This window comes from Pongo pygmaeus, chromosome 17 (genome assembly GCF_028885625.2).
Source record: "Pongo pygmaeus isolate AG05252 chromosome 17, NHGRI_mPonPyg2-v2.0_pri, whole genome shotgun sequence".
NCBI classification, from domain to species: domain Eukaryota; kingdom Metazoa; phylum Chordata; class Mammalia; order Primates; family Hominidae; genus Pongo; species Pongo pygmaeus.
Genome location: NC_072390.2, coordinates 51,202,166 through 51,227,255, shown reverse-complemented (window position 1 = coordinate 51,227,255; position 25,090 = coordinate 51,202,166). Strand labels below are relative to the sequence as shown.

General features: G+C 45.3%; 1 protein-coding gene across 5 annotated transcripts in view; it reads right to left on the bottom strand.

Annotated features, from left to right (window-relative positions):
• The window catches only part of FHOD3 (formin homology 2 domain containing 3), a 507,914-nt gene that overhangs the window by 55,523 nt on the left and 427,301 nt on the right, over window positions 1-25,090 (bottom strand). For all 5 annotated transcript variants that reach the window (XM_054461095.2, XM_054461096.2, XM_054461098.2 and 2 more), the window contains 2 exons: window positions 16,041-16,337; window positions 6,926-7,809 (listed from right to left, as the gene is read on the bottom strand). In XM_054461095.2, coding sequence (XP_054317070.2) covers window positions 6,926-7,809; window positions 16,041-16,337 — 1,181 coding nt within the window. The remainder of the gene's footprint in view (window positions 1-6,925; window positions 7,810-16,040; window positions 16,338-25,090) is intronic.

Genomic DNA, 25,090 nt, shown 5'->3' with positions numbered 1-25,090 from the left:
CAGGAGAAAGCAGGAACCCAGGCTGGTGTGGGAATGGCCAAGTATCAGCACGGCACGAGTACACCACAGCCAGGAGACCCCCTTGCTGACTGGGGTATGACACCACCCTGCTGCCTGGAGTCTCAAGACATTCTCAGTGATGGTCCATGATGCCGAACCCTGCACAGGTGCAGAAGAGGCTGAGAAACAAGCCCAGTCCCTGATGGTCTCTTTCTGATTGACTGTAAGCTTCCCGATATTTATTGCCTCTCTTTGATATATAATCCATTTCCTTAAACAGGTATTTCCTGAGTGCCTGCTGTTAGGTGCCTGGTTCTCAAGTGGGAACATTTCCATGCAGACTAGCAAAAAATGCATACCTCTGGAGGGCCAGGATGCCCCCAACACCCATGGTCAGCTCTGGAGCAACAGGACATTGGGTTTTTTGTCTTAATTTGTTGATAAAAGAACAACTAGCCAAAGCTCTGCCCTCTTCGTCAGCAAGTTCCAAGAACTATCAGGGAGGAAGGGATGATGGAAGGAGGTGCCTGAGCCCAGGCTCCAGGTACCGGATGCTAGACTAGGGGCTGGCTGGATGTGAAAACAGGAACAACTATCTTTGGGTGGTCAGCAAAAAGGCGGACATGAGATAGTGTGCGGGAAACCATGGCAGGGCCATCTCTGAACATGCTGCTTTCCCAAATATGTCCAGAAGTGCTCAAGGAAAGAGAGGATCTTGCTTCTTTAAGGGTGTAGGGGGAAGCCTGGGAAGCAGCCAGGCTCTGTTTTGGTTCCAGAAAGCCTAGTTAAGCTGAACTCCCACGGCAGAGCTCCTCCTTTGGAGCTCCAACTACCGGGAGCCTCCAACATGCCCGTAGTAGCTCTTCTCCCCTGGAGGAAAGACAGTCTCCAGAGAAAAGCTTCAGGATGAATGCCATGTAAGGCTTTTATTCGTTTTTGACTTGGCTAAGAACACTGCAGGGAGAGGGAACAGGGGTGTGCACAGCCAAGATGAGGGAGAGGCAGAGGTTACCCTTTGTGGAAAGAGAGGCTGTCTAGGCGAGCAGGAAACTCAACAGGAGCAGGGCGGCGGTCATTAAGGCAACTCAGGGACAGGGTCCAGCTTCTAGGAAGATGCAGGTGAGCCCCTCTAGGATGAGGCTTCAAACAGACAGCACTCAAGGCTAGAAGAGTCACAGGATTCCTGAGAAGGGGAGGTAGTGACTGTCAACTGCCAAAGCTTTGGGGAAGAGCTGTGCCTGTTCTCGGCAGCCCCAGATTCAGCTGGTGGGCAGCTACCTGGGTTGGGAGTCCGCTTTCTAGAACCAGCAGCTCCAGGAGGCAGGAGCCTGCAAACTCAGCCACTCCATGGGGCAGAAAGTCACACATTGTAATAGGAATATTTTCTAGAACCGCTAAGCCAGATATTTAGGCTCAGCTGGATATAAGCACTGCAGAGCCACAAGTCCACCCAGGTGGATCCTTGGTGAGACACCAACCCTTGATGCAGAGACAGATGGCAAAATGCCCATGCAGAGGAGATGCCCAAGTCAGGCTTTCGGATAGAACAAATTAAACCTCCAAGTAAAAGTATTTAAGAATCTGCAAGTAAAGACTCAAACTTGATTTGGAATGGTTATTGGAAAAGAGTGGCCATCATGCAAGAGAGACCACAACCTAGTTTCAGTAGGCATCCTGGGAAAGAAAAAGACCTAACTTCCCCCTCAGAGACATTCCGTTTTGGAAAAAGAAGAGTGAGGATTCAGGCAGCAGTTAGGAAAAGAAGTGGAAAGAAAAATTTAAATAGTTAATAGTAGTCATTAAGCTTAAGGCTTCCTGAAATGTTGCCACATCACATTGCCCCTTTGCATTTTTAAAGAGTATTTTACTAGTAACAGAGGATGCACCCCAGAAGGTGCTGCAATTGACAATAGACACCGGGCTGAGGACTTGATTTATTAAGAGAGCTGCAGGAGGTTTGGGGAGTGCTGGTGAGTCTGAGAGCACTTCCATGAAAGGCGACAGACCTTTGCAAATGCTTCTGTGCATCACTATTGGAGACCTTGGGTTGGTCTCAGAGAGGCAGAAGTTCTAGAAACGGTAAATCATCCCTCCTCGCTCCCTGCCAAAAGAGTGATGCCACAGGATATTTTCAAAACTGTCCGTTGAGAAAGTGACAGTTACAAGGATGCAATGATACAGATGTCACAAAGATGTGACAACTGTGGAATTTTCCTAAAGTCTTGAAACAAGGGAGACGGGGAGATGTATAGGAAAGCATTTAGGCAAACCGCCCCCCGTCCACACCCTGACCAACACACACACCCTAAAATGAAAAACAAAAACAAAAAACTAAGCCCAAGCAAAGGCTGAGGAATCCTTAGTCAGAAATAAAATTTCTTGCCAGGTAAGGTTTGCCTTATTGTTAAGGAAAGAGTATTAATTTCTCATATTTGCCCTTTGGGTTGTCTAGAGCAGAGGCCAACTGTTAAACAGACTTCCTGCATGAATTCAGTTTATTTGTTATCCTAATCCAGAGACCCAGGAGAGAGGAAGGGAGTCTCCAGGCCCTCCAGGGGCTTTCGGCCCTGACATCTTTCTCTGGGGTCATTTTATTCTCCTATACGATTCACCACATCCTATAGGACCAGCAGGCACACACCAGAAGTGTCTGGGCACACTTCAGCCCTGCTGAAGTCCCAGAGCTGTGTTCAGAGTTTCTAGGTAGAATTCAGGTTTCTGAGGGGAATGTTAAATAACTTATTATGTCCTGAACTTGAATATAGCATAGGAAGATTTCTATCTCCTCTCAGGAAAAGCAAAAGGGTCAGGGGGTGTCAATGTGGAGAGTGGTGGTGGGGAACACAGTGCTCCTTCAGCACCTCGTTTTTCACCTGAAATCAGTGGCTCATAACCTTGGTTGTACTTGAGAGTCCCTGAGGAGCTTTTAAAAATATACTTGGGAAGCTGAGGTGGGAGGATCGTTTGAGCCCAGGAGTTTGAGGCTGTAGTGAGCTATCATTGTGCCACTGCACTCCAGCCTGGGCAACAGAGTGACACCTTATCTCTAAGAAATAAAAATAAGAAAAATAACCCAGGCCAAGGCTCATCCTGACCTAATTTTTCTTTAAAAGTTGCTGTTACTAGTTCAAATAGATTTAGAAACTTCAAGGTAAATAAACTTCTCCAGAAACATTCTGGGCTCCCTCACTATGATAAACCTAATGAATGCAACAGAGTAAGACAACATCAGGTCCCAAAGTGGAAACTGAGTTCCACTCCATGTCTGTTTTGGTCTGGCTGTAACTTGGGGCATAGAAGCTGCCCTTGGAGAACAGGAGGGATTTTGCTGCCCCTGGTTAGGTACAAGGGTTGGAAAGTCACTTTCCTGGGGCTCCCCAGGGTGATGTCAAGCCCAAGGAAGTCTCAGGGCTTTCTGCCCTGACATCTTTCTTGGGGTCACTTTATCGCCTATCGGGCTCACCACATCTTAGACCAGCAGTCAGAACATAATGAAATTTAGCACAGGATTTCTACCTTTCACCACGAAACACAATATGATTCATCTTATTAAAACACCATATAATTCCAGCTGACAGAGAAAAATTGATCCAATTCCAGAAACTATTTTGAAAGAAAATGAAAAAGCGTATCTTTTCAGTCTTATCATTTTTTCATTAGGTGGTCAACCCAGCCTTAGATCTGGCTCATGAATCTTTGTTTTTGGGTGGCTTAGTCACAGCCATGCCCAATAACTCTGGTCTAATGTTACTTTTTTTGATGAAACCTGAAACCAATTCTCTTTGTTGTGTGCTGTCTTGTGAAGTCTATTTCACTCTATTTTTGTCGCATTTTATTGTACTTAATTAAAAAGTTTCTGAGCCAGAAATCAGAAGTGGCTGTTTACATTTTGATTTATGAAAACCACAGTCAAGGATTAGAAACAGAAATGAAATTGGTTATATCTATAGTGGTAACATATGCAAAATGGATTCAACTCTCCAGTGTAATGTGGGGTTTGTTGTTTTTTTGCTTTTTTGAGACAGAGTCTTGCTCTGTCACCCAGACTGGAGTGCAGTGGCATGATCACAGCTCAATGCAACTTTGACCTCCTCAGGCTCAGGCAATCTTCCCATCTCAGCCTCCCAAGTAGCTGGGACTACAGGAATGTACTGCCATACCTGGCTGTGTGCGTGTGTGTATATTTTGTAGAGATGGGGTTTCACCATGTTGTCCAGGCTGGTCTCAAACTCCTGAGCTCAAGCCATCTACCTGCCTTGGCCTCCTAAAGTGCTGGAATTACCAGAATGAGCCACCCATCATGGCCAAAACACAGTGACGTGTTTTAATCCTAACTTGCATTCTTACCTTTTGTAACATTTTGTTAAGTAGCTCCTGTTCACATTTCCTATCACAAAGACAAAGGTAAGGGTTTTTGGGTCTCATTATAGAACGTTCTGGAATCAGTTTGATAAACTTTTCATGCAATATATCACTTTCCTCTTATGCTCGTATTTGATAAAAACTATGCAAACATTTGTCTATTAGCTAGGCAATACATTGTTCTAGAGGTCACTACCTGCTTCAGGCAATTATGGAACTTTGGGCTGAGACGGCAGAGGCTAGAATATTATCACTGACCAAATTGGCTGCAGTGGGACCAAGAGAAGGAGGTAGGTAGGTGAAGCATTAATTTTGGGCCTTCTTGAGGAAACTTTTAATCTTGTAAAAATGAAGCTAGGAGTGCCTTCACCTCCATACTTTTACTCCATTTTATTCCTCCCAATACTGAGTCAAGGGGCAGCTTCTCCCCAGCAACCTGATAGAGAACCACAAGAAGCCTAGAGGTGCAGCCAGCCAAGTGGGCAACGAGGGGAGGGGGAGGAGGAGGAAGAGGAGGAGGAGAGGAGGAGGAAGAGGAGGCGGAGAGGAGGAGGAGAGGAGGGGGAGGGGGAGGGGGAGGGGGAGGAGGAGGAGGATTGTGTCCAATTAGGTCAGTGTGTTGGACGGCGGTGTCAGCAAATCAGGTCATGGGTAACTTCTAGCAACCACAGACTGCTGTCTTAATCGCAGCTGGTCTTCTCCTAAATGTCAGGCTGCCTATAAGAATTGGAAGGGGGAGGCCAGGTGCAGTGGCTCCTCCTGTAATCCTAGCACTTGGGAAGGCTGAGGCAGGTGGATCACCTGAGGTTGAGAGTTTGAGACCAGCCTGGCCAACATGGTGAAACCCCATCTCTACTAAAAATGCAAAAATTAGCTGGGTGTAGCAGTGGGCACCTGTAATCCCAGCTACTCAGGAGGCGGAGGCAGGAGAATCTCTTGAACCCAGGAGGTGGAGGTTGCAGTGAGCCAAGATCACACCACTGCACTCCATCCTGGGCAACAGAGCAAGACTCTGCCTCAAAAAAAAAAAAAAAAAAAAGAATTGGAACAGGGCATGTGGATGGCTCAGCACCACTTGGTACCAGTCCTAGAAAGTCAGAACACAGACACACCAAAAGTGGGTGTCTGGCAACCCTTCCTTAGGTGTTATTTTCTGGAGAGGACAAAAGCTGGGTCTACTTTCAACCGAAGGACAAGACTGATTGGGCATGATTTTTTACACTGGATCCTAACGGTGTAGATTTCTAAATGAGAAAGCTTTAATTTTGACTTGAGGAGATTCCTGAGGCTGGAAATGATTTAGACTCATGTCATGAGTGAGTGAGAAACACACACTGGGGTAAACACCAACCAGCGAAGGGCAGCAAGCAGCTTAAGAATCCCAGCACGTTTTGAAAGGAAGCTGATCAACTACAGCGCCCTTGGCTGGCCTGTCAGCATCCCACAGCAGTGACAGGCGCTAACTCTGTCACTGTGCTCCTCGTCTGAAGGGCTCACTTGTTCTGAGGATCCTGCATGTAATTTTTGATACAGAATTGGTGCCCAAATGGCAGGGCTGGAAACCTGACTCAGACAGCTTCATACTCACCCAAAAAGATGATAAATGCATGCAGCGACACAGGGAGTTAAAATTAATTCATGATTATAAGCTCTTACATGTTTATTCTAAATTATGCTTTACAAAGTGCTTTCTCCTACCCCTCGTATCTAAAAAGAGGAGGTAAACTTAAACCTGTTTTAAAACTGGAAAATACCCAGAATGGGTTTTTAAAAGTCAGCTAAGATATGCGAAGGAGACTCCACTAATGTAGGGAATTAGATATAAAATCTGTGATCCCATATCTTGCAGTTTATCAGCGTAAATTAACCATGACTTAACCTTTGGTGCCCAATAACTTTATGTACAGTGTTTCCCATTGATAAAAGTGGTACAACATCTTTGTTACTATCACAGCAGCAGTGCCTATAGGATTCTCAAACATTTATCCAAAATACTAAATCTAGATGCATATGTAATATTGACAGGATGCCAAATATACGGCTGTTGGAAAACTAGATAGCTGCAGAATGTTGGCTTGATCAGGGGCCAAGCCAAAGAAATGTTAGTTGGATTACTGCCTTTGAGCTTATTGGGTGGTTACAGATAAAGTTCAAACTACTACTATCAGTCATAATCAATGAAAGTAAGATTAAATAAGCATATCCCATGTTTGGTGAGTCAGCAAATCCACTTTCTCTAGTTAACATCAATATCTGCTATAGGGCTATGCTGACATTCCTTAGTTGACCATTTTTGTCTTTTCCTCAGGGCTATCTGGTTCTTTGAAAGCTCCTTTGCCTAATATAAGTAAGCTGGTGACCATGTTAGCTAATAAGGGTCTCTGACTCATGTAGCCTACACCTAGCATGTGGCAGAAGGAACACTATATTAAAGATCAGATTTTTTTACCAATGGACTTCTTACCAAATAGCAAAAGCAAGGCAAAATAGCATTTTATACAGAACGAATCTCTTCAGCCCTACCCAACTTCCAATCAAGAAGCATGCTGAAGACTAGCAGTACCTTTGAGACAGACAGTTCCTTGGATTTAGACTCAAACAGGTGCTCCAGTCTGGAAGTGTCCACCTTAATGGGTTCCAGTTTTGACCACAGGAATTCTCTGCAGCGTCGGTTGTTCTTACACGGCCAGTCAAAAGGCCGAACTTCATTCCAGAACAAACGGATGGTCTTCTTTTTCTTCGTGAATGTGGGCTGACCCCTGGGTACCTGGGACCACCCTAAGCCCTGAGGAGCGTTGAACACTGGAGGAGGAGGAACCAATAAATTACCGGGGACAGGAGGGGGAGGGATGCTGTCCAACAGGGGTGGAGGGGGTGGAGGCGGCAAACCCAGAAAGGTGGGTGGGGGTGGGGGAGGTGGCCCAGGGGCCTCCCTGTGACCCAGTTCCACATCTAGGACATCAATGTCATCCTCCTCCCCAAGGTCAGTGAAATCCATGTCTTGGATTCTGAGCTCTCTTGGATTGGCCATGAGCTGGTCCCAGATGTAATCTGACTCTGTCTTCGGCTGCACCGGCGCTGTTTCTGGGACCTTGTCATTGGGCTCAGCATCAGGGGAGATGGAACCTCTCCCCAGGTCCCCGCTGTTGAATTTCTCAGCAAATGCTTTCACACTACCCCGATTGTCCAAACAGCCAACATCCACCCTCCTGACGCTCTCATCCTGAGTCTGAGAGTTGGCCTGCAGGGTGGATATCCTGGTAGCAAGGCTGGCTACCGCCTCTGCCTCCTGCTGGGTCCTCCCAGCCTCCCCATCCCCCTTCTCCTCATCATCCGGAGACTTCCTGTTATGGGCATACAGCATGTCAAGCATGAACCGTTTGTTGGTGAGGATGTCGCCACACTGTCCATTTACACCTGCATCCTGGACACCTGCGGGCCACAAACCTGAAAGTACACGGGAGAGAAAAATGAGAAAGGGGCAAAGGGGCCTCACTTCCATGAGAAAATCAATTAGAGAATAAGTGAGCTTGACACATGGGAGCAGTCAAAGCCGTGACTGACAAATGTTCTTGGGCAAGAAGAGATGCTGCTTTATAGTCCCAAAGACCCACACCAGGACCCAAGACTCTTCCAGGCATGATGATGCTCCTGGCTCCTACCTGGGCTCATGGGAGAAATCTTCCTCCTTTTTCCTGCCCACCCAAGGCAGCGGGTCGAGACCTACTCAGCCACAGGTAACTAAGGAGCCTGTGCCCTAACTTGAGATAGGGAGGCAAGAAGCCACTCCCTGGCCTCAGCAGGTATTGGAGAGCCTAGAAGATTACCTCTGTTTCTCTCCCCTACTCTAAATCTGCACTAGTGCAGTTCAAAGTGCCTCAAAAATACACAAACTGTGCCACTGATCACTCTTTAGGTTCACTCCTTATCACGGACCCTAGTCTCCAGGGGGCTGAATGCTGCCTGGCAATCTCACCCACTCCTCTCCAAGATGACTTTCCATAGCCCTCTCTTCTCTAACCTCCTGGCCCATCTCATCCTCAGAGATAACCTTGCCTCCAAGTTCACTGACTTAACAGATGAAGCCAGAAGGAATCTTCCAGAGCCTCCCTTCCACCTCTACTGTCCCACCTGCATTGACCCTCAGAACACAGCCTCCCTCCTGCAACTGCCTCATAAACATACCTCTTAGCAGGGGTCGACTGCCCACTTGTGCATTAGTAACCCACTCCAGAAATTCTCTGTCCTGTATTTCCCATGGCCCTCCCACTAGAGTCTTCCTTCTGGCACATTAACGCGCACACACGCACGCACGCACGCACGCACGCACGCACACACACACACACACACACACACACACACACACACACACACACACACACACACACACACACACACACACACACACACACACACACACACACACAATTTCCCCCATCTTAAAAAAGCAAAACCACCCTTGGCCCCACTCATCCCTCTAGCTATCTCCTAACTTTAACTTTTCTCATTTCCTCTAAAGTAAAACTGCTCATAAGAGTTGCTTTGCCCACTGCCTCCAATTTCTCTTTTTCTTTTCTCTTGGACCCAGTCAAAGGGAGCTATTGCTCCCACCACCCTTCTCAGCTGCTGCTTTCAGGTACCAGTGACTTTTGTGTTGCACTAGACACAGCCAACCACTCCCTCCTCCCTCACAGGGGTCCCAAGATATGACGTATGACACAGGGCTCCCAGGACATCTGGCTACTCCTTCTCAGTCTCTGTTGCTGGTTCTTATCATTAACCTTTAAATGTCCTTGGACCTCTTCTCTCCATCTGCACTCTTTCAGTCTCATCTAGTTTCAAGGCGTTAAATGCCATCCATAAAATACCACCTTCTCCAACCCTGCACTCCCCAACCTAAACTGCTTCTCCTGCAATCCTTTGCTGTCTCAGCTACGGCAACTTAATCCATCTTGCTGCCAATTCCAAAGACCTCAGAGTCATTCTTGACTCCTTTTCTTTCATCCTCCACATCCAGTGTTACTGGGCATCTTGTTGGCTATACCTTCATGTCACATCCAGAATCCAGCTGCTTTTCTCAGCACCTCTGCTACCACGACCATGGGCCAGGCCAGCGTGGGTTCCTGCCTATAGTACTGCAGGGGCGTCCCCACTGGACTCTCTGCTTCTAGTCATGTCCCTTGACAGCCAATTCTTACCCCAACAGCCACATGTTGTTTATAAAAATGTCTGATCATATCTTTCTGCTCAAAGTCTTTTAACAGCACCAACTTTCACTGTGGGAAAAGGCCAATGACACGATGTTCACAAGGCCTTCCATGATCCTTCCTTACTTTTCATTCATCGCCCACCACCACCAACACTCCCCGACCCCCAGACACACATGCCCATAAACCTCGTTAGCTACAGCAACTTCTTCCCATTCCTAGAACTCACCAAGTATGATCTGGCCTCAGGGTGTCAGCCCCTCCTGGGATAAACTACACCTAGATAATCACACAATTTTATCCTTGACCTCTTGTCTTTACTCAAACCATATCTTCTCAGTGAAGTCTTCCCTGACCACTTAGTGAAAACTGTGCAATCCTCCCCCAACACTGTTGATCATCCTTTCCTGCTTTATTTTTCATCACAGCTCTTATGACTATCAAATCTGTCACATGTTTTACTTATTTTGTCTGCCTCTGCCCTATCACTGCAATGATTATAATTACTCAATAAATTGCCTTCTTCATGGATGTAAACTCTATGAGAATAGGATTTGGGTTTGTTTTGCTCACTGTTGTTTCTGCAACATCTGGACAACTGAATGAATGAATGAATGAATGATTAGGAATGTTATTCCTCTGGGTTTGCCTCTTTGGGGCTTGTATTAGTCTGTTCTCATACTGCTATAAAGGGCTGCCCAAGACTGGGTAATTTATAAAGGAAAGAGGTTTAATTGACTCACAGTTCAGCATGGCTGGGAAGGCTGGGAAGGCTGGGAAGGCCTCAGGAAACTTACAATCATGGCAGAAGGGGAAGAAAACATGTCCTTCTTTACGTGGTGGCAGGAGAGAGAAGAATGAGTGCCCAGCAAAGAGGGAAGCCCTTTAAAAAACTATCAGATCTTGTGAGAACTAATTCACTATCATGAGAACAGGATGGGGGAAACCACTTCCCCCAGGATTTCCAGTGTGTCTTTGTTCTGTCCTCGGTGCAACAATGGCTTAACCTGACCAGGGGACCTTAGGCCATCTCAACACCAGAACAAGGAGCTATTGAACCCTCTTTTAGGTTTTACAAACAAAATATCTTAGGAAATAATCACCATCAAAAGGAGATGGGATGCCATTTGAGGATAATAGCAAAAAATTTGGCTAGGTAGAGTTTCAACAACTGGTCAGATACTAGGGACACCACTAGGAGGCTGCAGCAGATAAAGTGGCTGAACCCTTCTTAAGAGACAGCCTTGCTCTTTCTCCATTTATTGGGAAATGTGAGCATTTTCTTATTTTGGGAACAGGGAAAATAATATAATCAGGTAATATTTGTTTTCTTTGAGACAGAGTCTCACTCTGTCACCCAGATTGGAGTGCAGTGGTGTGATCTCGGCTCACTGCAGCCTCCACCTCCCGAGTTCAAACAGTTCTCATGTCTCAGCCTCCTGAGTAGCTGTGATTACAGGCATGAGCCACCATGCCCAGCTAATTTCTGTATTTTTAGTAGAGATGGGAGTTTCACCATGTTGGCCAGGCTGGTCTCGAACTCCTGAATTCAAGTGATCTGCCCGCCTCGGCCTCCCGAAGTGCTGGGAATACATGTGTGAGCCACCACACCCATGCAGTCAGGTAATATTTTTAAAATGCCAGTTTTCTTGCTTATTCTCTTCATTCATTTGTGACTCCTTTTATCATTCTGTAGTGTCTCTCTTTGTCCTTAGTAATTTCCTTTGCTCTGAAGTCTACTTTAACTGATGTAGCCATTCCTGCTTTTCTCTGACTTAATGTTTCCATAATATATCTTTTCTCAACTTTTTTTCTTCCTTTCGTACCTAGTCCTACAGATTTTTTTCCCCAACTTTTAAGTTACAATCTACCTGTGTCATTATGTTTGAGAAGAGTTTTCTATAGATAGTATATAATTGGGTCATTTTTAATCCACTCTGCCATCTATCTTTTAATTTAAAGGAATTACTGATATGTTAGAGCTTAAGTCTGCCATTTGTCTTATTTGTTCTATTTGTTTTAGTTCCTGTTTCTCCTTTGTCTTCTATGGGTTACTTGAATACTTTTTTTTACTTTAACAAATTTTTAAATTGATACATAATAGATGTTTTCAGGGTACATGTGATAATTTAATACATTCATATAATTTGTAAAGATAAAATTAATGTAATTGGGATATCCATCACCTTAAATATTGTCTTTTCTTTTTGTTACAAACATTCAAATTATTCTACTTTGAAATATACACATTATTGTAAACTATAATTTCCCTACTGATCCTATAGAACACTACGTCTTATTTTTTCTATCAAATCGTATACTTGTACCCATTAGTCAACCTTTCTTCATCCCTTTTGAATATTTTTTAGAATTTCATTTTGATTTATTTATAGTGTTCCAAGTACATTGTTTCTTCTGGTTTTTGTAGTGGTTGCTCTAGGCATTACAATATACACACTAACCACAGTAAACCAGTATTGCTGTTTAACCACTTTGAAGTGTGGAAAACTTACTTCCATTTTGATACGGTTAGCTTCCCTACTCTGAAAGTATAGTTGTCCTAAGTATTCCTCTACATACACAGAGCACTACGTCACATGATGTTATAATTTTTGCTTCAACCATCAAGTATGATTTAGTAAGTCATAAGCAGAAAGTCTATTTACCCCTGCTTTCACCCATTCTGTTGTCCTTTCCTTCCTAAAGTTCCAAGCCTTCTGTCACTATTTTCTTTCTGTTTGGAGAACCTCCGGTAGTAATTCTTTGAGGGTAGGCCTGTTAGGGACCCACTCTTTTAGTTTTTCTTTATCTGAGAATGTCTTATTTTCCCTTCATTCTTAAAGGATACATATGAGGGATATAGAATTTATAGTTGACAGTTCTTTTCTTTTAGCACTTGCAAAATGTTGTGCCCCTTCCTGCTAGCCTCCATGGTTTCAGATGAGCAATGTGCTGTCATTTGGACTGGTGTTCCCCTATAGGTAATATGTTTCTTTCTAGCCTCTTACAAAATTTTTTTTTTTTGGTCTTTAGTTTTCATAAGTTTGATTATCATGTCTTGGTGTGAATATCTTTAAATTTGTCTCGTTTGGGGTTTGCTCAGCTTCCTAAATTTATGAGTTTATACCTTTTGGCAAATTTGAGAAGTTTTGGGCCATTATTTCTTCAAAGAATTTTTCAGCATTACACTCTCTCTCCTCCCCAGATTCCGATGAATTGGTGTTAGATCGAGTCTTATTGTCTCACAGGTCCCTGAGGCTCTGTTCATGTTTTTCAGTCTCTTTTTTTCTGTCATTCAGAGTTCGTAATTTCCACCGATTTGTTTTTGAGTTGACTAATCATTTCTTTTGTTGTCTCCAATCTACTATTAAGCCCATCCAGTAAGTATTTTTTTGCTGTTGTTACTGTGTTTTTCAGTTCTACAATTTCCCTTTGGTTCTTTTTAATATCTTTTATTTCTTTGCTATTTTATTTTTTACGTACTCCCTAAGTGTTTGTAACTGCTCACTGAAGCAATGTCATCATGGCTGCTTCAAAATCCCTGTCACATAATTCCAATGTCTGGCTCATCTCAGTGTTGGCATCTGTTTATTGCATTTTCCCATTCAAGATGTGATTGCCTTAGCTCTTGAAATGATGAGTGATTTTTCCATTATGTCTTGGACATTTTATGCATTATTAGACTTTGGCTCCTATCTAATCTATTAGCTGGTAGTCACCCTTTTTAGGTATAGCATACAGGTGCTGGTGGAGGGAGATGTTCAGCTCCCTGCTGGATCCTTCTGTCACCACCCCAGCAAGAGCGCTGACTCACACTGGCTCATTGCAGATGAGGAGGGTAGAAGGTCAGGGCCCCCTCCCTTGGCCTCACTGGCATCTTCCCAGGGAAATTAAATCACTGACTCACATTGCCTTATTGCCTCCAAGGGAAGCCGGAGGTTCAGCTCCCTATCAGTCTCCATTGACTCTGGGTCAGGTTTTTCATTAGTGCCTGTCTACGGTACAAGTATTAATAAGTAAAAAGCCTGTGTTCTGTTCTGTTAGGCAATCCTTTTCCCAGTCCTTTGGCTAGGGGAATAAGTTTTACTTGGAGCTTCACTGTCATATAATTTAAGTCCAGAGGTTTCTAGGCAGTCTGCATTCTTCTTTCCACCTTTCACAGTCCTCCTCTGATTATTCTGGTATTCTCAGGGTGTTGCTATGTTGGTTGTAAGAGGGAGGACCCAGGAGCAATGAAGCTTCCCCATCTTAGCCAGACACCTCTTCATTTATTCATCGATTGTTTTGTGAGACCCTGCTAGGAAGTGAGGACTCACAATGAATAGACAGACATCCCCATCCTCACAAAGCTGACATTCAAGTGGAGACGAAGGACAATTATACAAGTAACTATAAAAAAGTAAAATGTATGTTATGATAAAGCTTCTCACATGCATGCCCTAGAGTAGAACACATGAAACAAAGAAAAATTAAACCACATAACTGGAATAAGACTTTTTCAAGTCCTACAAATTCATTTTTGACATAGTCATTAGAAATATGTTTGAGAATATTTTAATTATCTCTAAGGTTGCTCTGTGATTTGACAGCACTCTGAAAAGCCAGAGCTATAATGACATAGCTGCCCTGACTCCACAGTGGCTGATGATGCCTGTGAGCAGTGAGATTTTTTAGGAACCAATAAGCTACAGTAAATAAACATGACCAACTCTCATAACAGCACTGAAACAAAGCAGAAAAATCATTGCAAAGCCCTAATTCCTGCTTCTAAATACTTGGACATAGCCCACTTTGGTAGAAACTCAGTGGTTCTTCACTGGGAACGGTTGCCATTTTTGGAAAATTGTCCTTTTTTGGAAGAATATTGGACAATCTGATCCAAGAAAGTCCTGTCGCCTAGTATATTTTTACTAATCCAATTTCCTGATATGTTTTAGGCCTGCTAAACCCAGTTATGATTAATAATTCTTAAAGCTATTCCTAATAAATAAAACATGATTTAAGACCAATCTGATCAATAAGACTTACCCTACACCCAGTATTATGACAACAATTACATTAATATGAATGATAAGAAGAATTTGGGGGACTAACTGTAATCTGGCTTTGAAAGAAATTAAATAAATATCAACATATATAATACCTCTTGGCACATACATATTCAACCAAATGAAGACACTGGATTTTCAATGCAATAATTCCTAAGATGTAAACTAATAGTGTCTTTTATCTTCTTTTTTTTTACTGCATCATAGTGACCAGCAATATAAAGTATAAAATCTAGTAGTATATTCTAACTGGGAAAAAATCCAAATAGTAACTATTTTAGACTATGCCATTGACTGACAGGTCTATTGGAAGACATTCTGGTTTCATTCATTCGTTCATCCATGCTTCTGAGACAATGTATTTTTAATCTAGGAATTAATAAGCCATTCATGGGTCATGGCACTGGTTGGCAGGCCTTTGTAGAAGTGTCATATTGCCCTTTGGGCCTAAGACATCGACTTGAGTGGGTGCCACTCATACGTAGCTTAACAAAGGCTGGCCCATAAGACATGACTCCCCTGGTTAGGAGTGTTTGTTGAGGAAGGAGGCATTGCACCACCTTGATAGCACACAAGTCATGGGTAGGAAAAGTCACCCTGTGGTGTCACAGATGATATGAATTATTTACAATTCCTATAACCCTCTGTGGCACCCTCCTCAAGTCCTTGGTGAGGTTCTTTCAGCCTAAACCAAACCTATAATCTAACATTCCATTTGGTCCCTAATTCTAAAGTTACCATTCACAGGAGAACTGAATGAGTATTAAGTGTAACACCACAAAGATATACTTCCATAAGGAAAAGCATATACTTTATACAAAGAAAAGAATAGTGATGGGTGTAATGTAGAAAACAAATTATCTGTATTCCAATACATCAAATTGACCTCAGTACGCTGTGTACAATTTTTTGGAAATACTCATTCAATCCACTTAAACAAATCTTTCCCATTCTGAAATGTCCAGTCAAAATGATTAACACACTTCAGTAAACACATTTTTAAAGGAATAGATGACAATGTGACAGATTCTAAACTTGTATCAAAAACAGAAAAAGCCTTACTATTATCAACCTTACTATTATTCACAATGGAACAGTCAGGGGGAAGTGAGAGGTTTCTCTTCTGGGGCTTATTCCTCAGGAAAAGCCTTCCTTATCAGGGCCCTTTTCCCCAGGTGTGGAGGTGATGAATGTGATGGTGTGGCAGAGGGTTTGGCGGCCGTCTTTCTACAGGGCAGAAGGCTGCTGGCTGGCTGCTAGCATGGCCACACTCCTCGTCCCCAGACACTGGGTGACACAGCCACATGAGTGGGTTGACCCAGGTCACCTCAGAGGCCAGCCTGTGGACAAGTTCTTAGAGAACCAGCCCCTGCACCCCAGGCCTCCCTGGCACATGCCAACTGAAACAAGGGGCTTCATTTACCAGTTGTCCTGTCCCTGGAGAACTTATCCTCCTTCTCCTCCCTCTCCAACGTGCTGCTGGAGGACGAGACGCTGGAGGCAGAGCAGTTGTCCCTCTCGTTCACCCCCTCGTTCTGCCTCTCCTTTTCACTGAGGGAGGCTCTTTCTTCCGGCTCTTGCTCTAGTGCCCGCTCCACTTCAGTCTCTGCACCCTCGTGGGCAGATGCTATGTCCTGGCCAGCTTCATCAGCAACCTGCCCCGCTCCTGCCTCTGGTTCCGCTTCTGCCTCTGATTCGGGTTCAGGATCCCCGGCACTTGCTGGTGGAGACAACAATGGAGATTATATTGACAACAGATTTCTTGGAAGGGTGAAGTGAGGTGAGAATGAATGTGAGGTTGATTTCTCGTGGTGAGCAGACGTCCAAAGATGGCCCCCAAGAGACCTATCCTCTGGTTATTCAAACACTTATCGAGGCAATGCTGTGAAGGAATTGTGCAGATGACAGGAAAGTCCCTAGTCAGTGACCTTACAATATGGAGATTAACTAGATGGGTTGGATCCTATCAGGAAAGCCTTTTAAAGGCAGAGAGTTTTCCAACTGGCAGCAGAAAAGGATGTCAGAGATTCGAAGCAGGAGAAGGATCTGCCACAACACTGCTGCTTGACAGGGAATGCAGGCGGCCTCCAGAAGCTGAGAACCACCACTGGTCAACAGCCTACCAGGAACAGGGACCTCATTTCTGTGGGCACAAGGAACCGGATGTTGCTATCACCCCCGATGAGGCTGGAAGTGGACTCTTCCCAGAGTCTCCCAATAAGAGCCCAGCCAGTAGCAGCCTTAATTCCAGCCTTGCGGCAGTGGACAGGCAAGGTCAAGAGCTCAGCTGAGCTGTGCTAAACTTCTGACAGATGGAAACTGTGAGATAATAAACGAGTGTTGTTTCCAATCGCTATGTCTGTGGAAACTTGTTACACAGCAATATGAAACTAATATATAACCTTTTTGCCTATTTAGGGAAAGAGAAACAAAATCCATGGTGGATCAAGCTGATGAAAATCAGCTAATGTGTTCTGAAATCAGTTGGCTGAACCAGTGAGGTTCATCACCCTTTTCTTGGGTTATATTTGCTCATAATGTGAAGTTAGTTTGTGATTTTGAAAGCAGTTTGGAAGAATCACTCATGGTCACAGTCTATTTGCAAACCTATCAACGCTGGAGATTTGATGCTGTCACTGAGGTAAGACGATCATGTTCTCACTCACGTGACACTCTAGGGAACAGGGAAATGGCACAATCTGGCTTATGCTTTTTTTTTTTAAATTTTTTTATTTTTATTTATTTATTTATTTTTTCCGAGCAAAACCCTCAGCTATGAGCTGTGGATGTGTAGCAAAATGATTGAGAATACACAAAAGTCTGAGCCAACTGCCACACATGAAGGCTGGAGGAGGGTGGCTCACTTTTAAGGGAACTGCCCTCACTCAGGCTGAGCAAAGCCCACTCTTCTGGAACCCTGGCAATGCACTCAAAGGGTGTGTGCTTGAACCCTAGGTACACACTGCTCAAAGCAACACAGAAATTCTGGCAGGGTCTACACATGGCAGGGGCTGGAAGGGACCTGCCCAGACTCCATGAGAACACACAGATCAGGGCATGTTCTCATGCCTGTGGAGGCATCCTACTGCACCAGGTAATGGGCACGGCTGGCCATGGGGCACACAGAACCAGCCCCCCAGCAGGCTGGGCATGGGCATTACTAAGGGGGAGGGACATTCAGGCCTCACTAGGCAGGGGGCCCAGCTAACCCCAGCTTCTCAGCAACTCATTCTTCAGGACCCACAGGGCCATCACCCCCTAATCCTTCATCTGCTCTCAGGCTGCCATCCTCTGAGGATGAGTCAGGGAGTTAGCTGGACAGGGAAGATGCAGTGGAGTGGATGAAATGTTACCTTTCCTTATGTTCCTGGACAACTTCCAAATCCCACTCCTCTGTGGAAATGTCCCCAAGTGCCAGGTAGGAATTTGGGGGTGGAGGAGTAAATTCCTCTCCTTTGATTACAGGTTGTGCATCTTCTACTGGGAACTCCAGCCTGGGGCAGGAACCTGCTTCCAGGGAAGGCTGGAGGACATGGGCAGGGGCAGCAAAGACCCCCCCCCGCAGCTGAGGGACTGTCTCTCCTGGGCATCCCGAGAGGGGAAGGCTTTAGGAACTGGAGATCTGAGGGCACAGTTTCCAGACAGAGACTCATGGGTGGCAGTCACAGAAGGAAGCCAATGGACACACAGCTGTGAGGCCACGTGCCTGAGAATGAGAGCATCATACACTCTTCCTTAAAAGTAAAAACTGTGCTGGGTCATGGGATGGAGTGAACAGGCCTTTTAGAAACATTCCCTTTGGTACTGAAGGAATTTTTATGGTAATTTCTTTTTCATCTGATAATAGAGTATTTAGGAGAGACACAAAACCCCATTAGTTTTACAAGCATGGCAAGAGCACAGCCTCTGCAGCGGCAGTATCATCATTTGGTTGACAGAAAGCACATGTTTTTGCACACATGGACTTCAAAATAGCCACATCAAAACAAAAATGTGTTTCCAACAGCTCAGCATGTGGCATGGACTGAAGTTTTAATTGGTAAGCATATGGTGAAAACCAGCAAGGGCCCCTCCTGGTGGCTTCATCACAGACAGGGACATGGGGTCAGTTGGCTGCCATAAGCCTGTGTCTACTCACCACCCCAGGGATCTGGGCAAAGTAGGGAGGCTCCGTGATTGACGGCTATTTGACTTCAGCCTGTGGGTGTGCACTGCCATGTTCCATTCCACTGAACATGCAGGACTCTACCCAAGCAGCGGCTCTGGCCCTGATTAGGCTGCCTGGGCAGGTGTGCTAACAGACACGCAAGCTCTGGAAAAGCCACACTCTTGTAGGGGAGGAGTACAATTTCATCCCAATACACTAGAGCCTAACTTCTTGGAGTCAGATATTTCAATTTGTGATTTCAACCACTGGGGTGGTATCTTTTTTTCATGACTGCTGGGGAGGTAGTAATCGGCAAAGTCATCTCCTGCCCAGAATACATGACTCAGTGTCTACAAGGTCTGATTGCAAATCTGAGGCCGTCCTAATGATGAACAAATTAAATAACTGTCACACACATTCAAGTCAAACAAAACTGCCAGGGTCCACGGCAGAGCCCTTCTCTAGCTGTCTTAATCAAACACAGGAAAGTTGTCTGAGGGCCAAGACCTTGCCTTCGTCTCCTGCTGGAGGGTCCCAGCATGGTCCTGGGGCCAGCGTCTGCTCACAGCGTTCTTACCGATACTCAGGAAGCACCCAAGACAGCCCTGAGACTCCACACTGAACTCCAGAACATTTCTCCTCCCCTTTCCCATTATCTTTCAGCAGGATTTCCCTCACTCATATTTCTGTCCACGTGCACACACACACACACACACACACACACACACACACACACACACACAGTTCCTTCTGAGTGTCTCTAAGCCAGGTCTGCTGCCCTCTGGGAAAATGCAGGAAAAAGTCTCATTTATACCCACCAAGTCCCCAGGAAACAGGAGAAACCATATAATCCTGTAGGAAAAGTCCTAAAGGGAGCTACCACCTTTGGCAACAACTAGGGAGAAAAGGTGTTTGTTTCCCTCCTAGGAATATTTACAACTTCTTACTGTTACCAGTCCCAGAATTTAATGAGCCTTTCTCTGGCCTGACAATGTGGTGTTGGTGGTGAAAGACAGACACAGCGACCCATGAGACTGACCTAGCTCTGTCACAGAGGCTAGAGAGAAGCAGATTAGAGAGATCCCAAACAACTGCCGTGATATCCGTGTGGCAAAAGTGAGTGAGCTCTGCCACCAGTGGGCACAGGGAAACCCCCACCTCTCAACTGCCAGCAGACACATTAACAAAAATACGTTTGTAAGAGTGATGGATGTGTAAGATAAAATGCACAGTGCCCTGGGAAGGCATGGCAAGGGTCTTTGGCAAGGCCTGGGACATAAGTCTCTGTGGCAAAATGACGTTTGAGTCTCAAGGGGTAAAAATGAGTTAAAAGGGGGGAAATGCTGAGAATGCCCTGGGCAGAGGGAAGCGCACACGCAGGCACCCAGAGCCCACTGCGTGCCGGAGGGAATGAAAGCTGCGTGGCCTGGCAGGAGGAGTGAGAGGAGGTTTGGGTGGTTGTCAGGGGCCAGGGCAACCAGCGCTGTGTGTTGATGGAGGGATCTGGGACTTTACTCTAAGGACAGTGATGGCTGCTCTGTTTCATTTTGTCTGAGGTGAGCCCTGTCTCCACCTGCACCACAGGCAAGCGAGGCTTTCTGCTGGGAACAGCTTGGGTGTGCCTGCGAGCTGTGGGGTGAGGCCCCTAGTCAGTGTGGAATCAAGAGTCCATGAAGCAAACCCTTAGAGAGAGAGACAGAGGAGGAAGAGGTGAACGCCAAACAGTGGAGCTCAAGAGAAAAAGAAAATAAAAACACAGCACCACTGGAAGAACACATGGGTAAGGGATTGAAACTCTGAACAGCAGGAGGTTTTTCCACCCCAGACATCAGCTGGGGGAGGAACTGTGTTCACACCGGAGCGGGGCAGGGAGTTCCGCAGGACTGCTGGCTCCCTTTGAGGAATGGGTACTGAGCACTTCACAGGAACTGCCTTCCGAAGCCCTCACGATCTCTCTATGGGGAGGGCTCTGGTATTACCCTCAGAAAGCTGAGGCCAGGAGAGAACAGTGAAGGCCCGTGCCAGGGTGGCCAGGCAGGAAGGAGCAGAGTGTCCCTTCCCCAGCATGTAATGCCTCTAAGCCTCTTCAAGGGAGGCTCGGGAGTGACTGTGATACCCCAAACCCAGCAGGTCAAGAGATGCCACGGCTCACCATGCTTGTCCATAACCACCTTGGATGGAGGAAGGACACAAAGATCTGATTGCATCTCCTGGGCTGTGCAAGGGAGGAGGGGAACTGCAGGAAGGACTTGGGCCAGGTGCCCAGGCAACTCTTCTCCTAGCAGTGGGTGTGCATTTGGAAATAAAAGGAAGACATGGCAAGGAATGCCTGGTAACATTACAGGCATCCAGAACCGGGATGTGTCTTCCTGGGTCACAGCCCAAGGATCGCAGCATCGCTAGGATGCACTTAGCAAAGACCAGAAAAATGTGTTTGGCCAGAGCCTGCACTGACCTGGCTCCGAGGGCTTGCAGCTAGATTTGAAGGTTGGGGTAGGGGAAATACAAGGGCCAAAGAAAAAAACAACACTAAACTGCATAAAAGGACGTGGTAATGGATACTTTTTGCAAGGTGGAAGAAATAATAGAAAAGAAGGGGTCCAGGGTATCCTCAAAGTGACATAACAGAGTACTGGGCTGTCACCACCCTGTGGGAAAGGACCCATAACCAGAACACAGCCACTAAAAGGAATTCTTCACCCCAAAGAAACAGACATTACTGGAGTGAGTGGGGTTTGGGAAACCAGGATGGGAACGCATCAACATGAGAACCCATGGAAGAGGGGAGAACCTAAGTGCTTTTCTTAGGTGTAAGAATATAAAGGCTGCCCCATCAGATGGAGAATGTGACCATGCTTTCCTCATGCGGATCGCAAAATGAGGAGAGAAATGAGGAACGAGCTGGCCTGAGGACTTCGGCCAGCTGGTCCCTGTATGAAGTCTGCCAGGGCAGACCATCACTCACACAATCTTGTTTTCTTTGTCCCTCCAAAATCTCAACACCAACTCCTCATCTGGTCCCCAAAACCTCACTGGACATCAGGTCCTGCTTGCCTAAGTGCAGTAAAAATCAAACTTACTACATATTGAGCATCTTCTACCCCCAGATGTTGTACTAGGAATCATATTACATCATCCTCTTTAGTTCCCACACCTACAACATAAAGTGAAGATTGATGTCCCCATGTGAGAAATAAGGAAACATGTTCAGAGAGGTTAAGCAACTTGCCCAGAGCTACGCAGCAGGCTGGCTACTCTCTGACTGACTGATCCATGCTCTGTTCTGCTCTGTGCCTGAGGATGCTGACCCCCGCACAGAACACCAGCTGTATTTGCTCTCCCTCTCCCTGGCTCAGCCCCTGGAGGTTCTAGCAAAGGTAGGAAGAAGGAAACTGGGATATTAACACCCCTGCTTCCTTCACGTAGGGCCTTAGTTTGGCAGAGGTTGTCAGGCCACTGTTTCTGTCCCTTGGTCTCTCTCCTCTGGCCACAGCTCTTACCAAGTCCTAGTCATTCACCAAGCTTCTTTAGGCCTGAAGGTGGGAACAGTGTCCCATGACTGCTAGTCTCTGGGTGAAGCATCACCACATTTTGATGGTCCCATGACCTCCCTATACCTCTGTAAACAGTCCCTTCACTGAATATCTTCAGCAACCCTCTGACCAACAGGACCTCACTGCTAAGCAGAGCTCATGCTAGCAGAGCTTGGATTTGAACCTGGATTGGCTGGACTGCAAAGCTCAGGATGTTAATCACAGGGTTATACTGTGTGGTGGGTGACTTAAGCAATTGAGAAGTACATAATCATTCCTGGAATTAAGTGTGTGCGCACACACACACATGCACACACACACAGTGGGCAGGAATGTTTCAATTCTGCTTTCATCCATGTCCCTGACAGCCGAGTTCAGGGTGTCCAATTAGAATTTCTGGTCATGCAATTTTTCTTTGAAGAGATAAATTGGTGGTAGAAAGTTCTGAACTTGATACATCTCTGGGTGGCTTCAGTTGATTTCAATCTGTGGTATTGTCTAGATGACTCTGCCAGGACTTAGCTTTCTGGCAGGTCTTATGAAACCAAGGGCTGGGCCAGCCAGTTCTATAATAGTTGCTCCAAACTGCGTAGATTCCAGGGACCTCCCCAGCTCAGAGCTAATAACTAACACGATTGACTACAGACATGTGTTTTAATCACAGAAATCTGAAAAAGGTCCCAAGAGAAAAAAGCTTACAACTTTCGAAATATTTTAGACTTTGCCTTTGGTGTTAGACCAGTTCTTGCTAGGTTGTTCACTTGGATTCACTCTAGAGCAAGGTTTCTCAGCCTGGGTACCTGGGTATTGTAGGTTGAATAATTCCTTCTTCTGGGAGACTGTCTCATGAGCTGTAGGATGTTTAGCAGAATCCCTGGTTTCTACTCACTAGAGGCTTCAGAACCAACCTTCCACTTCTCCTCTGCTATTGTGGCAACTGAAAATGTCTCTAGACACTGCCAAATGTCCCCCAGGAGAGCAAACTCACCCCTGGTTGAGAATCACTGCTCTACAGGAATAGTTGCATGAGGATGGGCACAAACTCAGCTTCACAAAAGAAATTCTACTCAAGCCTCACAAAAGAGATAGCTCATCACTTGCAAAATACTAATTCAATAGCCTAATTTTTATGCCTTAAAAGTTAAGCCATGCTTTGTCCTCAAGTTTCAGAGTTTGATTTTTCCAAAGAGGTTCAGACCTAAGCCCCTCTGAAGATGACTTCAGAGATGGCTTAGGCCTGAACCTGCTTGACCCGAACAATTTTGACCATGTATAGTCAAAATTACCTTCAAAAGTCCCTTTGGACAGTGCCACCTTATAGATCCCATAACTTCTCCATGGTTTTGACAATCACGGTTTTAATTTAGCGTCAGCGGAACTCCTTAAGTGCTGGGATTGCATTCATGGGCCATATTACCCCCAAATACAAATCTGTAAACTCTAAACTCACATTTGAAGCAGCAAATTGTTCATACGACAAGGGGCACCTTGGAATCAGGAATGGTTCAAGGAAAAGAAGAAAAGATCTACGCTCCTTGTGGTCATGCTCCCTCAGGGACATGCACTTAATATGAATGTTAGGATTAAAAGCACTATTTAAATTAGAATTTCCACTTCCCACTCTTGCCCCTCAGATTACGCTTCTGATTGAGTTCACTTGCTTAAATATGTATATAATGCTACTGTAGTATCATACAGGATAAAAAAGAAGCAATTTCAGGTTCAATTATTCTCATACTGATAACATATAGTGCGACTATTCTATTAGAGTTAGATCCTCAGAGAGAAATGGCCCAGATATGTCAACTGTCTGTAAAAGTTTCCTATTAATTATACCAGCATCATTTATTCAGTCCTTATGGAGTGGCCTGCATAGTCAAAGATGTGTCCTCCACCCATGACTCATGTAATAAATTTCTTCCTGAGTAGAGAGGAAAGAGCTGTCTCTGCAGATTCATGTGTCTGCTTTCCTTTGCCATGCTTCACCATTCGCCAACTCATAACCCATGTACTGAATGCTTTTTCTGCTCCAAGCACTAGGAATGACAAAGGTGGGCACAGGCATGTGCCCTGCCCGAGGCACACGTAGACGCTTGGGAGGAGCAACTTATCACATGAACAGTGAGGTAAGCCCTGCATCCCAACTGTGCACAAGATGCAAGGGAAACACAAGAGAGGGATCAAGGGAGGCTTTAGAGAAGAGAAGATGCCTCAGCTCGATGAAGAGTCCAGGGGGCACCCAATGGAAGAGTGCACTCCAAGCACAGAGCATGGCATTTTCAGGTACTGATTGTGGTTTGGTGTGGATGGAGCATAACATTTGTTGGGGGGTGGCTGTGGTGTTTGGTACTGGGTAACAAAGGGTCTTGAATGCCACATAAGATCTGAATTTATGTGGTAGATAATGGAGAGCCACCCGATAATTTTAAGAAAAGGTACAGAGATCTTTTTTTTTTTTTATTTTAATTGGGTTGCTGAGAAGAACCTGGAAGAAGTGAAACCTATCAGAAGTGATTGAAATGGCCCAGATCAGAGATGGTTGAGGCCAGGACTAAGGCACTGGCAATGAAGAGAAAAGAAAGAGGGCTGATTTGAGAGAAAACAACACAAAAGACACTTGGGGATTGATTGGATGTAAGGTAAGTGTTGAAGGAGGAATCAAAAATTATATGAATGTTCCAGCTTAAATGATTGGGCCATGAGAGAGAGCCTTACCCAGGTGGGGACTAGAAAATATAAGCAGGTTTGGGGTGGGGGTTTCTGGATGAGAGACAGACATCACCTTCCATCTGA